At 40.2% G+C, this 17,603-nt stretch overlaps 1 protein-coding gene across 4 annotated transcripts in view; it reads right to left on the reverse strand.

Moving 5' to 3' along the window:
* The window catches only part of LOC126922376 (uncharacterized), a 185,676-nt gene that overhangs the window by 26,159 nt on the left and 141,914 nt on the right, over positions 1-17,603 (reverse strand). For 2 of the 4 annotated variants that reach the window (XM_050734920.1, XM_050734922.1), the window contains one exon: positions 7,397-7,444. The exons of the other annotated variants lie outside the window; for them this stretch is intronic. In XM_050734920.1, the coding sequence (XP_050590877.1) occupies positions 7,397-7,444 (48 nt within the window). The remainder of the gene's footprint in view (positions 1-7,396; positions 7,445-17,603) is intronic. 4 annotated transcript variants of the gene reach the window in all.

Here is a 17,603-nt window from a genome sequence, read left to right on the forward strand (position 1 = left end):
TCATTTATCATTTAGCATGGTTTTGCGTCTAATTTCATTTTCCTTGTTAAGTAGTAGTCGCGTTTGATTAAGCCTTCGCAACTCTCTGTGATACATTGCGAATAATAAATTAAGATACCTTATTAGACAAATCGCTGAAACGTTAGTCGAAAATTATATAGTTACTTGTTCGTCTTTATTTCTGGTTTAATTTCCTGTTCGCCTGATTCTTCGTCAATTTTCCTTCCATATCTTTATATAGCTTTTACTCGCCGTTTTTGTTTTTTTATTTGTAAGTGGATCTTTCCAGGGAAAAATTTAGATTAAAACAACATCGAGCTAAAGAAATTCGAATTGAAACAGAAAGGCGCCACTTGCAGCGTAATTTGAAATAAACAGATCAATAATACTTCGCGTAAATAAGGCTGATGATCATTTTACACTTTCGAATTAACAAGTTAGTATGCAATAAGTAGAATGGCCCTTCTTCATCAGCCGCTTTACAGCCACTTCATTATATCACGTCGTCTCTAGCCAGCTCCCAATTAAGTTTAATAATTTAATAGCAGATTTCGATGTCGGAAATCACTTTACGCTTTTACAGCGTCGTAATTCACAGTGGCGTGCAATCGAGTGAAAAGTTCATTTGATCGACACTGGGTCGCGCCTAATTGAACCGAGTTTTTGATCGCGATCAACCGGCGAATACGTAAGTCGTGTTTACCTAACAAGATCTAGCGGCGCAAGTAGAACACGGCGGTTTTGTACGTGACGTTCTGGTTTAACGATTTTTCGCTTGGGAATCGCAATCGATTTCGTTATTCGTCGCGAAGTGCACGCGTGTTGGCGTATGCGCGATAGCATAAACGACTTTTACGATCGCGAAATTTATATTGCGGTCCGGCTGAAATTTTACGAGTTCTCGCCGTGTATCTCTTACAAATTGCATTCCCCTCTAACTAACAGCGCCCGTCACTCGTCGCGATTCTGATTTCTATACTACTACGGTTTATTATTAATCGTGCAGGGGATCTGGTTACTCCTGTTCCTACCAAAGGGTAATTCTGGCTATAAAAAGCGTCTGAACGATCGTACTATCAAGAAAATGCTTCCTTTAACGATCAGAGATGTTTCATGACCCTTTAAGACAATAAATGCACGCGTGCTAGAACATCTAAAATAAAAAGTTGCCAAAGAGGAAATTTTCAAATGTTTTCTCCGCACAAGCTAACGTTTCCACGCAAATACTCCACTGCGAACCGTACTGTTTCTTCTTTTTGCGATTTTCGACTCGCCCAAAGATCCTTAATCTCTCGATATCGATTTTACGCGAATTCACGTGCTGAGGATGCTGTGGAACGGCAGAACTGCTCGGTTGCACACGAAGATGACGTAACGGCCGCTCCCACATACGTTCATACATCACGCGAGTCTCGCGAGGAATGGATGTATGTATAAAGGCACCTTTCCAATATGCCGCATTCACGGGACATGCAAACTGCCAAGCTACTGGAGTGAGATATTAACTGTCCAATCGGTTCGCGTTAAATCGAGTCTTGCCGCGTTGCGATAAACGCGATTTGGTAGTCGACGAATGGCGTTCTGCGGTTTGCTCAAGGCGCTGCTTGGAAATTTGGAATTTCACGAAGCCAAGAAACATGGCGTTAACATTGGAAAGATTGCAAAATGTATATCAGCTCGTTGGTTAGAATAAAGTTTGAATGTGATGGCGAAATGGAAATTTTCAAAAGTGTGAGATATGATTTTTGGAAAATTTGAAAAATCACAGCTTCGCGATGTTTACGTAAAAAGAAATACGTAAGTCGGTGGATAAATGATCTACCCGGGTCTTTGTACCTGGAGCCGTTCTGTGCGAAAAGAAAACTACTAGCAAATCACGGCGATTTCTCCTTCGCCGTGCTGACACGATAGACTTCGCCGGATTAAGAGAGGAGTATATGGCAAAAGGTGTCTGTGGAGCAAGGTGACAGCGACGCGTCAGCGTACTCGAGAAGCTACAAGCAATATCAACCAGCTCGTACAGCACCGCTAATGAGACAGCTGCCCTTTTTGCGAGCGATTCGCCCATTTCGCGAGTAATAAAGTCTATGCTGCGCCTTGGCGTTTGCTGCAGCCACATCATAAGACGCGTATGACACTTGAGCAGAGACCGCTGAGATAATGACATTGTGAATTATCTTTGCGACGAGTATAGTAAGAACTGCAATTATCGAGATTCGTGTAATAATCAAAGACAAGACCGGCTGATATTTCGCGTAAAATAACGTACCTTTTCTCTTTAACGAATTATTACGTCAGATTATAGCAGATTTAGCTATGTAGATGTAATTTTGGAAAAATGGGCGGAGAATTCTTTAAAAATACGTTTCACATCGTCATTGGCCAAAATTGAAAAGAAATCTCACATCATCCGTTCGAAGCCGTGAAAAAAATGTTCTTTCGAGACAATTCCTCTGTACTTTTACATTCAGTACAGAGACCCGCAACCACATAACTTGCCCAGGTCAGAACCCATGCTTTAAACTAAAGTGGCCACTTTCGAGGGGTCTGGCTCGTTTTATGGTGCATTCCTAAACCATGGAACGCAGAAGAAGATGGTTCTTTCTCGTTGTTTAACTGCGGAATCGATGTTTCTGCCTCCGTACCGTGGCTTTCTCATAGATCTAATCCGTGTTGAAGAAGGTTACGATGGAACCGTACGAGAAAAGCTTTCCTTCGTGGAACAGAAAAGGAGAGAGGCGCTGCGTAATTCAGCAAGCAACGCTCGGAAAAACTGCTGTTAGAGTAATTGGCCGTTTTAACGGCGTTATTATTGCCGTGCGCGTTGCGTGCACTTTGCGTGCGTCTAGGATTTCAACCAGAATTATAGTTGCAACCGAGCGATCTAGCCAATTTATCTCTGGCCTCAGCCGTGGATTGCCTGTTGCGAGGCATCGAGACTTCGAGTATAAAGATGCTGGGCTTCGATTTAGATGATCGTAATTAGGCGCCTGAGTATTTTATTAATGTTATTGAAGATGTCGTGTCGAGATGCTTGACATTGGGGTCACGAGGAAGATGGAGAAAATCGAGTTTATATTGGCCGTTGTATACCATTCAATGAGAATGATGCGAAACTAATATGGGCTGCTGTTAGTATTAGTAATGGTAGTGTTATGCTAATGCTACTCGTTTTGGTACCTTTCAATTACTCTTCCAATTCGATTTGTATGCATTAGAAGAAAGTTTATTTGCACTCGTATTTATCTGCTGGATATTTATTAATACCATCGGCATCTGGTGTTTATATAGTTTTCTGACACGTTTATGGCTGCTGATAGATTTAATATTGGACTGTAAATGACATTCCGTTATTAATGATAGCCACGTGTCGTGAAAGTTAAAAGCATTGATTAGTTATAAAATAGGTATGTCTCAAGGCAAAGAATTAATACATTGCAGTTACTAAACAATCACGCGTTAACATTCTTATTATATTTCCAGAAGAAAGCGGTATAAATATAACAACGACAGCTTATAAACGGTTCAACTTCCTAATACTCACGTCCAAGAAACGCTAGTACAAATAGTTGGCTGTCTGACACGCGACGTCACATTCTACTTACAATCCGACCGCTAAAGAAACCTCGCCATTAAAGTCCAAACGAACAAAAAGACGTTACGACGTTGTGATTCTACGCGTATGACGTCGTACGATTCACTGCGTTTATATTTCTAACGGTGCGCTATCTTACGCGTAGTAACACTGACACTTTATCAAATTGCGTAGCTTTATCGATACGAAACTGTAACGATGTCGCGTTAAATCATGTTTTATACCAACACGTGGTCTTCAAGCCTATAGCAACGTCGCATCCCTCATCTGCATCCAGCCTAATCCGTATATCCTGCGAACAAATTTTATTCAGCCGACTCGGTGAAGCTAGCGTACCCATATACATTCGCCGAACAAGCAGCGTGCATCCATTAAAAGGATGCACGGTGAAAGAATCGCGTACAAATGTTCGTCGAACGAAGCGGGGCCCGAGGGGCGGCGAGGCTGGCAGAAAACGCGCGTCGATGAACGGCGAAGGGAGAGGAATAGGAAAAACCACGCCGACAGTGGGAGAAAGACAAAGAAACCCCTGGAGACAGAGCGAGAGGACGAAGCAAGGAACGAAATAGGAGGATCGAGCAAGGGTCGAAGGTTCACCGATCGTTCGTGTTATGATAGGCCGCGGGCCCAATAAAAGCACTGGCTAGCGAACAGAGAGGAAACTATCAGAAAGAGAAGGATCGTGTAAGACAGAGAAAGCAACACGGAGAGAACTAGACGGAGTTACACGCGGTATTAAAAGAGGAAAGTGGAGGTAAGAGGAGGATGAAGAGTGAAATGAATGATAGGCGTACAGAGACGAAAAGGAGGAAGTGTAGGAACGAGGAGAAGGAGAGTGTAACGAGTGAGCGAGATGAATAGAGAAAGTGTGAGGTATTGGCGAAGACGGAGAATGATGGTTAGTTGGGGAAAAGAGAGAGACAGCTGAGGGTAAAAAAGTCAATCGGAGCCCTCCCATTACCATACGTTATTGGCCGGCTTCAGGCCGGTCAGTGTTTGCCATAACTCCAGATAAATAAACCCCAGGGGCAGATAAATCTGCGTGCGCGCCGCGGCGTGTATAATGCAAATGCAATCATGTCCGCGATCCACCGGTCCTACGGACCTTAAAACTCGGACGTGGCCCCTTAAGAGCCCTTGCCTATAAAGGGCACGCAACCGAACCGCGGGGCGAATTTACAACTTCGGCTCCGAGCGACACGCTGTAACCCCGTGCAACCGAAAGAACAAAGAAGGGGGCAGAGAGGAAGAAGAAAGAGGGAGAGACGAGTAAGAAGGAAGGAATGAAACGAGCGAGATGTTTCGATGCAAGTAATTAAGACAAAGAAGCGGATTGTATTACTGTGGATTGGTTTTGCCAGTGGCTTCGAAAAGTTGCTGTTAAAAATGGGGTTGATAACGAGAAAATGTTCATTGTACAGTAGAATCGAGCATCGACGAATATTTGGATTGCTACAAGTAAAATTTAGAGAATCAACGTTCGGAATTTGATAAAATATTCGTTAATTGCAATTCGTTAATTGATCAAGCTACGTAAGCCTTAATGACCGGAATTTGTATGGAAAGAGCTGAAATGAGTATTTCATGGAAGCCACGCTTATCGAGGAATTATATTAACCGAGAATACCAAGTTACACGAAACACGGAATTAAGAGAAGAGCGGTGTACATGGGGGCCGATGTATCTGCCGATTGTATCGATCGATGAAACGATTTATGGTTAATTATATCGGCCCGACAGATTTTATTGGGACCACTGGCTTTCGATGAGGCAACGTAATGTCTCGATTTCTTGAGTCTCGACGTGTATCGCGCAAAAACGTTTTTGTTCATCAATTATATACGGCTCCCTTTCTCCTTTATTGGACACGAAACTTGGTATTAAAATCGAAACGATGCGTATGGACCCGTGAGAATCAAGCAAAGTAAGAGCTGTCAGCGTGAACGTGACATTTATCTCGATTATATGAGAGAATGCCTTGTGTTCATTTCGTTTCCAACATTATAATGTCGATTTGCTGGATGATTATCTTGATTTCATTGCTTTGCTTCTTGATTATCCTGCCTTCAACAGAATGAAGACGTTAAAACGCTAAAGATTCGCGATTGAATGTTAATAATCGGGGATCGAAAAAATTATGGAACATCTTAATAAGTTCTATTTAAAACACAGACCGTGGAACTTTTTGAGATAACGTTCCCACATCGTAAGTTCTTACGCGAACAAGTAAAGAAAAGTTCTCTGTAAATATGTGTATCAGTTTGAATATAACTTATAATACATAAAATGAAAAATGTTTATATTACAAGAACAGGTCGCTTGTTCATCAATATTAGAAGTTCTCAGTTATTATAACAAATATTTAATATTATTCAATGAATAGTACTATAATAGTATTAAGCAACTATTACAATTGAATTGATATTTTCAATATGTCATTTATATTATTTATGTGATATTTACGTAGATAATTCACAGTTCAAATCTCATTTGTGTTTCTCTTTGAAATGAATAATTAGGAAGGTAAAAACAATTTACTGAATACTATCACATTGAATAGAAAAGATTAAATGGCATAATACTACACAGATAGTACGTATTCATATATTCTATTTTAGAAATATACAAATTACACTTAACAAATGTAAACGTGTTTGTAATTAACAAATGTAATTAGTGTTGAACTCGGCGAATGTAAATATGTTTGTAAACTTTCATTGGGCTTTCAAAAGTTCATTAAAATTATTCCAAAAGAACTATACAATTTTCCTCGATGAAATTTCACATCTCCTCGAAAGAACATCCTTTGTACCTGTTGCGACTATAATAAATTCCTCAATTAAAACAAATATCACCGGTCGATTGATTTATCGCAGTCATTGTTGAAAATGCACGGTGCTACAAGGCTGTCTGGTTAGTAGTATATTAATGACGATCTTCCTTGAAGCCGTGTGCTACAACATGCCGCAGCATTCTGTACGCCATAATAACGAGAATGATGATCGCGCTAATGCACATAATTAAGGCCGGCGTCGATTCCGTGCACGTTGGTGATAACGTGTCGTTCGTGCATTAGATTCACCGTGTGCAAAATATCTGGCTGTGTACCAGGAATCGATATAAACGATCCGGCAAGATCATCTTTTAGGGTTATACGTCGTTGAACATCGCGCGATAACGGGAACGTGCACAGTCGTTTATCAATCATCGTGACACTTTTCCTTATACTGTCATCTTTCTAGCGAAGGTGAGACACTCGTGAAGATTTTTATTATTTAGAAAGATTATTATTTCTTTTATCTCATAGTGAATTATTATCTGACTTTTCATAATCTTTTGAAAGCTATAAAAGCATGCGCGTGACGTAACACAGCGTTAACTAAGAAAACTCTAAACGAGATCTACACAGCATTCGAACCGACGAAATAACAAATGAAAATTGTCAGTAAATTACGAGAGTGTAAAACGAAGGTGCTTCGTCATTAAACGGAGGTCCTCGAGCAACATGATAATTACGTTATTCTTGATAAGATCGCTATTCAACATTAGTCGACATCAGCCGTCATTAACGCTACAAGAAGAGTTAATTTCATGATTTGCTAACACCCTCTATCATCGCGACCATTAGACGTCTAGCTTTCACTGAATTTATTTTTGTCAGTGTCAAACATGCATGTGCTATCCTCCCACGTTTGTATACTAAATATACGCGCTGCTTTCATCGTAATTTATTAGAACGGATTCATCTTTTGAACGTTACGAGTCTTTGTAGGTGGCCAGAAATTAACTTTTAATTCATACCTTGGGACCAGAGAAGGCATTGCGGTATGGCGTGGATAATTTTCTTACCTGCAACACAGAAAGAGAAATTTTGGTTAATTAAAATTGTAGAAATCTCGTATTACAGAAAATTGTGAAAGATTCATACGTTGGAAATATTACAGCTTTCTTCGGTTGAAGAAAATTTATTTTGCGACGCTTCGACGTCATTTTTCTACACTCTTCAGACGAATAATACTTATTTGAATTCTTATGAAGTTAAATTCTATAACTTTCAATTATTATTTTTCACGAATCAGTTTAACATCTGCCGCTGGATACAGGTATGCTAGAAATTCGCAATAATCACAAAAGATCGCAGATGGTGCAAATCGAGCTGACAAATTACGAATTCTAGGACGAATTCTTTTCACGTAATTCAAACAGCAGGAAAAAACATTCAGATTCTTCGACTATCGATGCGATATAAACGCAGGGAATTTTCTAACACGGTTTCTTCGATTCAAATTTAACAGTTTCATGAAGAATGCCAGTGGCAGGAAGAATGTCCATCATGTTGGGAAATTCCGTGGAACGACGTTCTTCCCGTGGCACGCAGAATGTATCCTGTTGTTACGAATCTAAGAAATTTCCGAGTGCTCGCAATTTGACCTAATTATCGAACGATTTTCCGAAGGAATTCCTGCGAAGAATTAAATTCCTACGTCTGAACGAAATTCGTTTCAACAGAACAAGAACTTCTTCTTTTCGATTTATAACACTTTGATCTTTGTATTTCCATGTTTTTCACTTTGCGACCATTTTTTACCGTATTAATTAATCTGCTTTTTATTCGCGTGAAATATATTCATGTAGAATGTAGATCAGAGTATAATGAATCCTACGTAACAAGGACTGGTAGGTGTAAAAGAATGCGCGACCTACGTTGCAATTTTTAATTAGAATCACACAAAAGAGTAGATCGATCAATTCATTCCCTGACACGATTCTGAGAAATTCTTTGAAAGAATCGATGGCTCACTGACAAGATAAAAGATCTGAGGTCGTGCTACGAGTTCTTTTTATTCCGATTTACTTCTTTTCGCAAGACAGTTAAAGAAGAAGAGGGGCATTCGTTACACACTTGGACGTAGAGTCTTGAAATACTTCACATTACGAATTAAATCATACTTCACCGTGTGTTCCGAAAGAAATCAACTTATTAGGATTCTTAGTTGTACAAATAATTTACGAGAAGGAATATCTCTTTATATGAACTAGTCATTATCTGTTAACGATTATTAAATACTATCCATTATAAATTTCTCAAATAAATATAACTGACCTAAGGTTTTGAAACAGGACATGTACCTGTACCAGCATTAATCCAGCGATAAAATCTCAATCAAACCTCCATATGTCCCACGTTCAAACACAAAATTCAAAGTCTCATCGAGTTCCCAATTAATTTCCTCGCTGAACAACATCCTCCACTCTGCTCTTCTCTGCAGCCGAGGAACATTCTAAACCGATGTAACGATATTTCGAGAACCATTAGGAGAAGAGCTCTCTTCACGAGCTGGCTCGAGAGATAAACGAGGTACACGGAGGCGCAGCGATCGCTTGGTAGAAAGAGAAAAACGTGACACGATGAGATGGCGAGGAAAAGGGAGGGTGAAGCGCGACATTAAATTGGGATTAGCCGTTGGTTTAGATGGCTGTAAGTACGGGAGACACGGTCGAAGATCGGCAATGGTGACAAAGCTCAGCCTTTGGTTTAACCCCTGATGGCCACTGCGGCACCGTCCACGTGAAAGAGAAGACAACGAGTACCGAGATCGCGACGTGTGTGGCCACCTTTAAGGACGCCTCGAAATGCGCCACGTCCTCCTGATCATCGAGACGCGATGAGAACCGCCCGACCGAACCGCTGCAAGAGCGATCTGAAACCATCCGAAAAAATCCTGTCCCCGATCATGTAGATCCATCGTCTCGTGTACTTGGCGCTGTGTTGATCGCGAGATCGATGATTTTTCTGCCTTAATCCATTTTTCTTTATAAGTATCTATCGATTTGTTAAAAATAAATGGACTGAAAGTAAATAAATTGAAATTATTGTAGTATTATTGTGTTAGACTGCGGTGAACGTATCTGTGTCACTGTCAGATTCTAATATTGATGAGAGGTTATGCATTGAGAAAAGAAAGCAAGATAACGACTATATGTAATACTTTCCTCAATCTCAGGCTTGCACTTACGACCCAATATAAAGGCAAAGCTATTATTAATTTAATAATACCTTAAATGTAGAAGTAATTGCATTTAATTATAGCATTTTAATTTAATCGTAATAATAATAATTTAATAAACGTAATAATAATTTACGAGTATATTACTGATTCGCATTTAAACGACTCGTTCACATCCGTACATGCGATATTACGTAAGATAGGGTAAGGTTGGGATTACATTTGCTATCATTTGATTCTGATTGTTGGTGCCTTGTCTAGTTGGACAGCGTACAGATTACAGGAAATGAACCAACAACACCACTTGCAAAATAAATGATTATGCAATTTCATCTATTAGAGAGATTTCAATTGCATTGTGACAAACGAATATTTTAAGATTTCAATTATAAATTGTTTAAAAGTATTGCTTATAAAAGTATATGGAAATTTCTCGTTTTCTCAATTTCTTCGAGAAATGGCTGCCATTTTCAAAACAAACGGTTCAATAACCAATATTTGTAACAATAGCTGCAATATATTTTGAAATATCTAACTTGTTGCGTTTGATCTTGACTTGCCCTATGTAAGATATAGTCTTTTGTGTTGGAAAGTTGATTTGACAGAAATATATTAACATACTCGCTACCATGTGGCGTGTGGAGAACCGACCGCTTCAGGTTTATTGTGTAGATACAGTTTATTATAGTAGTAAATCACAATATGCTGCACGATTTCACTCTACGTACGTACGAAATGTGTTAAACTGACAATATGTTCAAAGCAGATTTCAATTATTTAAATGATCAGAAAATTGAAAACCATGGCTGTCACATGTGTATGATGCCCGGCTGTCACGATGAATTAGGGCCATCGCGCAGATGTCACGACGGTAGCGAACACGTTACTTCTTACGAAAGTATGAAAATACAGACAGATAGTTGAAAGCGGCTGGTAAAATAAAGTTTCCAAGTGGCTCGAACAATAGAAAGAATTTTGATCGTTACAATGTTCGCGTCGTAATCCTAGGACAATGATTTTTACATAGAACAGTGAAGTAACGTTTAAAACACAGAACGTGGAATAACTAAATCCTCTAAATTTCAAATCTAAATTAATCGATGCTATTCTCCAATAATAAAATTAAAAAATCTATCCCGTTCCTTAATTACTCTCTTCCTCCGAATCACAGAAATCCACATTCCTTTCACACAAAAAGAAGAAGAGGAGGAAGAAAGAAAAAGTATATTACTCAGTCCATAACTCAACTCCAATTCGCAAATCGAAGCATTTTGTAGATGCAGAGCGGGTTTTCACTTCCTGCACCTGCAGCTACCGTCCGGTTCATCGGCTGCGGCGCGCGCGCGCATTCCAATAAGCAATCCTCATAACTTTGGTACGGAGGCCGGGGTTGGCTCGATATTTCATCCCGGTGAAAGAATCCAGCCGCGGACACGGACGGAAAGGTGGGCATCCGCATTAATGCAGATCGCTCTCGTCGGGTCGTTGCGGCATGGAACATAACGACGATACAGCATTGCCTTCGGGATAGAGCCCCTGGCGCGATTAATGCCGATTAAAAAGGCAAAAGTCCCGCCTCTGATCATTACGCCGATGGAAGCGGCACTGGCAATTCCGTGCTCGAAGTAAGGTAGCCGTCGCGACCCCTCTTATTCCCTTTTCTTTCTCTTCTTTCCTTTCTTCTTTTTCTTCTTTTCTTCTTCTTTTTTATTTCCCTTCGTCCCTTTCACCTTTCTCTCTTCCTCCTTCGCCGTACGATACGATCCTTCCTTTTTCTTACTTATCCGCTCTTCTTCAACCTCTGCTTGTAACGTGTTCTTTTTCCTCTCTTTCTTCTCGCGTCCCTTCTTCTTTTTCTACGACGATCTCGGCTAAGGTCGCTGCCGTTCCGGGGCCCCTCCAGGGCCGAGTAATTACTTCTAGTCCGGCGCTGAGCTTCGCCGGCGGTTCGATAGCCAAACTTATAATTTAATGGTTAATTATATAAGGAGTCCCCCGCGATTCGGCGGAGCCACTGGGCGGACACGGTGACGTGCAGGAATGCCTCTACCGAAAAGAGAGAGAGAGAGAGAGAATGTACACGGTGTCCGTTTTCCTGGGCCACTCATGTTAAATCCTGGTGTTGCAACTTCGTAGGATTGAAGTTGATGTGTTGGGCGCAATTTGGTCGCGGTTGAACTTCGTCAAGTTTGTGAGAAGTTTTCGGGCTGCTCGAAAGACAGTTATATTTCTTCATTTAGTGCTCTTGAATTTTAATAGGCTTCTGAATTGTGAAGTCAAAGAAGAAGAGATTTATATGGCACAAAGGTAATTATAGCAGAAATTTAAACAGCGTAATCCCAATCGTGCGGACAAGCTACATCGTTTAAAATCGTGTTTCAAGTTTTACTTCCCAGCAGCAGGTGACAGAAATTCTTCAAGCTATTTTATTTCTTCGATAGACGATCAGGACAGCACTACGTTTAATTCCATCGTTTTCTCACTTAATTTCTTGCTACTGTCGTTACACATCCCAGCGAGTATGCTTGTAAACGTAACATTTAAATTGAACCAGAAAACAGATATTTTGATATTAGTTTATTGGACTCTTCCCAGAAACTATCTACATCTTCTCTCTCTAGAAATTATCTACGTATTCAAGCCCGTCTTTACATATAACAGCTTCTTGAATACGTAATATACGCGATTAATTAAATCTTATCTCGATACACCTGCTGTGCCTTTAAAAAAAAAGCCATGTAAACATGTAATATCAAGCACAAAAAAATATCTAAAGAAGAGCTTAAAAACCTATCATCTTCGAAAAAAGTACGACTCATTCGTAGGAAGAAAAAAAATCGGTAGTCTGGCATTTCGTCGAAAAAGAAACGATCGTACGTTGTCGAGGAATAAGGAGAGCTGGCCGATCGAAAAAGATTGCTACAAGCTGATGGAGTCATCTCTCCCTGCGCGAGGGAATGCCTTGCATGGGAATTATCTAAAATCGTCGACGAGCAATTTCCAGGAGCGAATTTGGTCAACGTTAAATCACAACGTTAAGCGCGAGTACACGGCTTGGCGATCTGGCCGGGCTCATTTTCGAATCGGCCACGGCTGATTGATATGTATAACGCGAGCTGAGCATACGTTATGAATATTGATAAGCTGCCACGAATATCTGACCCACGTCCACCTGGAACGCGTTCCACGGCCTCCAGCCACGATTTTCCAGTCTTTTTGCGGACGTGGATATAACACGAAAACAAGGATATTAATATCGTCTGATTCGGCGGGGCCAAGCGTGATTGAATAAAATAAGAAATGAAAGACCAAGGTTCTATAGTTGCGCGGTTATGCTTATAAAAATAGTAACTGCGGCTACCGCTGAATCAGCGAAACGCTATATTAAATTTCGATCACTGTGTTCCTCTCACTCGCATTTACCAATCAAAATCAGCAAACAGGTTAAAGAGACTAACGATAATAACCCAATTTGTAACAAATTACCCGCAAACTACCGTTAATTTTCCAATTCCTTTAATTCGCGTAATTTCAATCAGCAAAAAACAGGCCACCGAGGGAAAAGCGGACACGACCGAACACGAGGTTCGTTAAAAAACGCGTCTGAATGATCATCTACTTAATTGATACGATACTGTCGCAATTACCTCGAGTTTTCTAAACCCGCGGAAGCATCCACTCTACCCAAAGAATAAAGAGGCAAAGTAACTGTACTTGAAGCAACTGTATCCAAGTAAAGGGATCTATGGTAATTATCGATGATGACGAAACGAGGGACAAAGTGGAGCAAAGCGATTACCAAGGATCGATGACTAGCTGATACGCATCTGTCCACTAGGTTAACGTAATAAGTATATGCTAGGACAAAGGAGCGATCTAGTAGGTGGGTTATACCCAAAGGGAAAGATGTCAAGTGACAGAATCCAAAGATTCCATGGTGAACCTGTAACGTCGTTCCGCGTCCTCGCACACCAGGCGTGTCTCTTCTGTTTCTCGAGCAACGAACGCCTAGAGCAGAATCTCGAGTAAGCTTCTTACTCGATTTCTGTCCATCTCGCCTGTCCATCAAACCGTGTCCGCGCGATAGATTCCTGGTCACGCTTTAAATCGACCGTCTCTCGATTGCGACCGTCCTCTTGCCCTCGATTTTGTTGTTCCATAACAGGATATTTCTCGCGTTTGCATAAGAACCAGAGTATACACAGGGAAGATTGACTTTTTTCTCGAAGAAGTAAAAATCTGATGGACTTTTCGATTTGATAGTGAACGCGTCTCGGTTGCTTTTTCTATTTACCGAAGTTGTTTCTCTACGGTGAGGATGTCCGAATATTGCTCGCGTTTGATAATATTTTTATTTAATCGTAGGATTATTCGAGTAAAACTAAGTTTCTTAAGTATCTTCGACGAATATCAGTGACGTTGATTAACAGCAATTTTAATATTTGTTTGGCAAGTTAAAAGTTTCGAAGAAGATGTACAGGATATATCGGATAAAAATCTACAATGCGCTGGATCTTGTCTTTTTAGTAGAATCGACAAGCTACTTCCTAGCAACGTACCGTTTCCCTGAAAACGTTCGCGAGTCGAATTACCACGATCTAGCATACGAGTCTCGCCGATTCTATCGTCGTTCCTGTCGACAACAAGTTCCATTCTCATCGAGAACTTCAGAAGCTACTCTCGGAACACTCGATCCCGCGACGATATCATCGTTTCATGTAACTTCTGCCGCATGAGAAATCGAAACAGAGGAGAACGCGATTCGTTCCACGCAACGGACGCCACCATGGGAACGTCTAATCACCATACACTCCTCGTCACTTTTCAAACAATCACGCTAACGTCGAACGATGCACCGTGCCGTGACAAGATCTTTCTAAGAAATCGAGAAGCTTATTATACTTTCATTGGTTTAATTTCGCGCGTTAAGTGCAAAAGAAATAACAATGTGCTGTTTTAGTTTCGAAATTATTCCGGCACGAGTTGAAGGATCCAACATAGTTTGAAATAGGTTCTAGAGGATGTGAAATTCCAGTAAAAATCGTAAATTCGGATTAATTCGATTTTCCCCGAAGTTCACGATCGATGCTCGTGATCGTCGCGATTTATGCAGCTTCTGGCGCTTTCTCCGCGCTATTACGTAAACCAATGCGGCAAAAACTGTGTAATATAGTCTGGGAATTCTCCGTTAGAACGGAATCCTGCGTTTTCTACCGCGGTTTCTGCTCGATCGACCGAAAGCCAGGCGAATTTAAGAATCGAGAAGAATATATTTTAATGTTGTTGCTAATTTAAAATAATTATTAATCTAAGCATATTATTTTATTATATCGTCATATAATTTGATATATCGATTATTATTAATTTCTACGAGCTTTTAAAAGATAGATATATCTTTCCTTTTAATACACCATTATGTGTACATTATCATAAATTGTAATTTTATAATCTTGTTATCGAAATTGGTCTATATTTATCTTCTCCCGATAACATTTTTAATATCGATAGCCAATAACCATTACCTGGCAGTAATTACGGTCATAAGTTTCTAGATAGATGCAACTGAACGAGCATTAGAACGCTGTTGACGTTCACAAATAAAGACGAAGGAGCCAACTAATCGTGGCAAAGAGAAAAATTCGAATCCTGTTAGAGGGAAGCTCTCCCCCCGTGGAAAAGAGTCGACTCACTCTGTTATTTCAACGTTATGAATAATGCATTCGCGATTGGTACCCATTGATATCGAACGAGTACATATAATTACAATGGATCGTGATAATTGCCAGGAACGCCGAAAGAGATTCTACAATGTTGGATTGAGCAACATTCCAGCACCCTTAAAGCGTCTTCTTTACTAAATAATTTGTTTATTTCCTTCCTAAACTGATTGCAGCTCTTATCAAAATTAGTTTAAATTAATAAGTTCTAATTAACTTTAACGGATGAAAATTCCAATCTTTTAACATGATAACTACTAAATTTTCATGAATTTTTAATATTAATGAAAAGTTTAAAGCAAGAATTTCTTTAACTATGTCCATAGAAATGACCATAAATTTACATAAACAGCCGAAGTCTACCCCGTAAGTACTCCCAAATCTCGAAATAAATTCTAGAAAAATTCCAATGTTATTTAAATTGCCCGATTCTCCTAAAAAATAAAATATATATATTTCTATCAACCTTTATATCATAAATTCCACAATGGCCACAAATCTTTGAACATTGTAAGTATTCGAAACGTTCACAATTGTCTCGCCAAAGTCGTTCGAAATCCTAACAGCCCTTCGCCAATGGTGTAAAATTAATACCGGACAGTGAGCCCCCAGCGAAACGATCCATAACACGCATACGCAATTATTGTCGTTAGAACGAAACTAAATCGGTCGTTGGGGCCGACTACAAATTGCACGTTCCTCGTCCAGGCAAATTAGCCGAGGTGTAGCTCGTCGTCCTGCGAATATATCTCGCGAGGAATGCGCTTTCGTGACGGTTTTATCTGATTCTACCATCTAGACAATGATTATGAATTATACAATTGTCTGTCCGTTTCGGGGACGAGCGCCGTTCTCTGCTTCTCGTTTATAGAAACTCCGATTGGTTAATTATACCGTGATCGTGCATGGCACGTTCTATTGTTGTCAGCATTGGAAACGTTCGTTCGTGCTAGGATTAAATTTTGGTAACGAGCAATTACTGACCTCTATGAATTACGCATACGTGATTTGATAACGTCGACGTCTGCGAACAGTTCTTGTGTACGTAATTATTGGCAAAATGAATAGATAAAATGATCAGAGCGTATAAAATATTTCGACGATCTCCTTCGTTGAAGTTCTGATTAAGGTTCAGGTTGAGGTCTATTACGTGTCGTAGCTTGCGAAATTAATAAGTTGTTTAACAAACTTCGATTTTAAATACGCAATTAGCGCCTTAGTTTCACGCTGGTTGATATGATTGAAGAAACCTGTAAGGCAACTTCTGTAATATCTGTCATAATTCTCGTGTGCATATCAAACGTGGACTTCACTTGGATATGTTAGACCTTTGCTGTATAATAAAAAATTATAAAAAATTTCCAGTTAAATGAAAGATAAATTGCAAACTTATGTCTACGAAGATTAGACTCGCAAATACGTGTAATAGACTTCAACTATCTCGTCGGAAATATTTTCCAGATTTCGATCAACGCTCCTTCTGAATATGTATAAACCTGTCGCAAATAAAACCTCAATCGAGTAATCGTTAGAAAAATATAGATTTTTAAATGGCCACGATTTAAATGTAGATTTTTAAAATCAATATCGACGAAACCTTTGACGGTATCTGGGATCAACCTTAAAACTTTCTAAATTCTAAAATACTCTAAGTAGAACAAAATTCTCATCGAGATCTCGCCAAACAAAAACTCTGTACAAGAACCTATCGTACAAATTGGAAACGCCTTCTGCCTACGGAAATCCAGTTAAAACCTATTAAAATCACAGACTTAAAATACGTTTGTTCTCCGTGACAAACATTTCCAAGAAAATGAACCGTGACTGTGATAAATAATCGACGAAGTCTCGAGTGGTACACGGTCTAATGAAACCTGGACGCCTCCCGGGCGCCACGAGTTCCACGCAAGAAGAGAACCGAGCGGAGCGACAGACGATCGTAAAAAGATAATGAAGAACGACCGCGGGTGTAGCCGAATAAATCGAGGGGCCGTTAAATGGGAAGCCGAAATGCCCTAATTGTCGATACAGAGACCCCCTATTGGCCTCGCGGTACGTATAATTACACGAGAATGACTCGGCGCGACCAAGAGCGCTGCCTTCCCTTCTTATCGCCGCGGCTCGAGCCTCTGGCTTGGCTCGATCCCACCAGACAGTCATTTAATCCCATGACGATCAGTGGAGGTACTGACCTTCGGCTCCGGTAACGTGTGTCCCAGACATTTTGCGGATCATACTACGTCCGCGTCGCCGCTTCCAAGCTCCATCCTATGCTCCAACTCG

The sequence above is a fragment of the Bombus affinis genome, chromosome 12 (genome assembly GCF_024516045.1).
Source record: "Bombus affinis isolate iyBomAffi1 chromosome 12, iyBomAffi1.2, whole genome shotgun sequence".
Taxonomy (NCBI): domain Eukaryota; kingdom Metazoa; phylum Arthropoda; class Insecta; order Hymenoptera; family Apidae; genus Bombus; species Bombus affinis.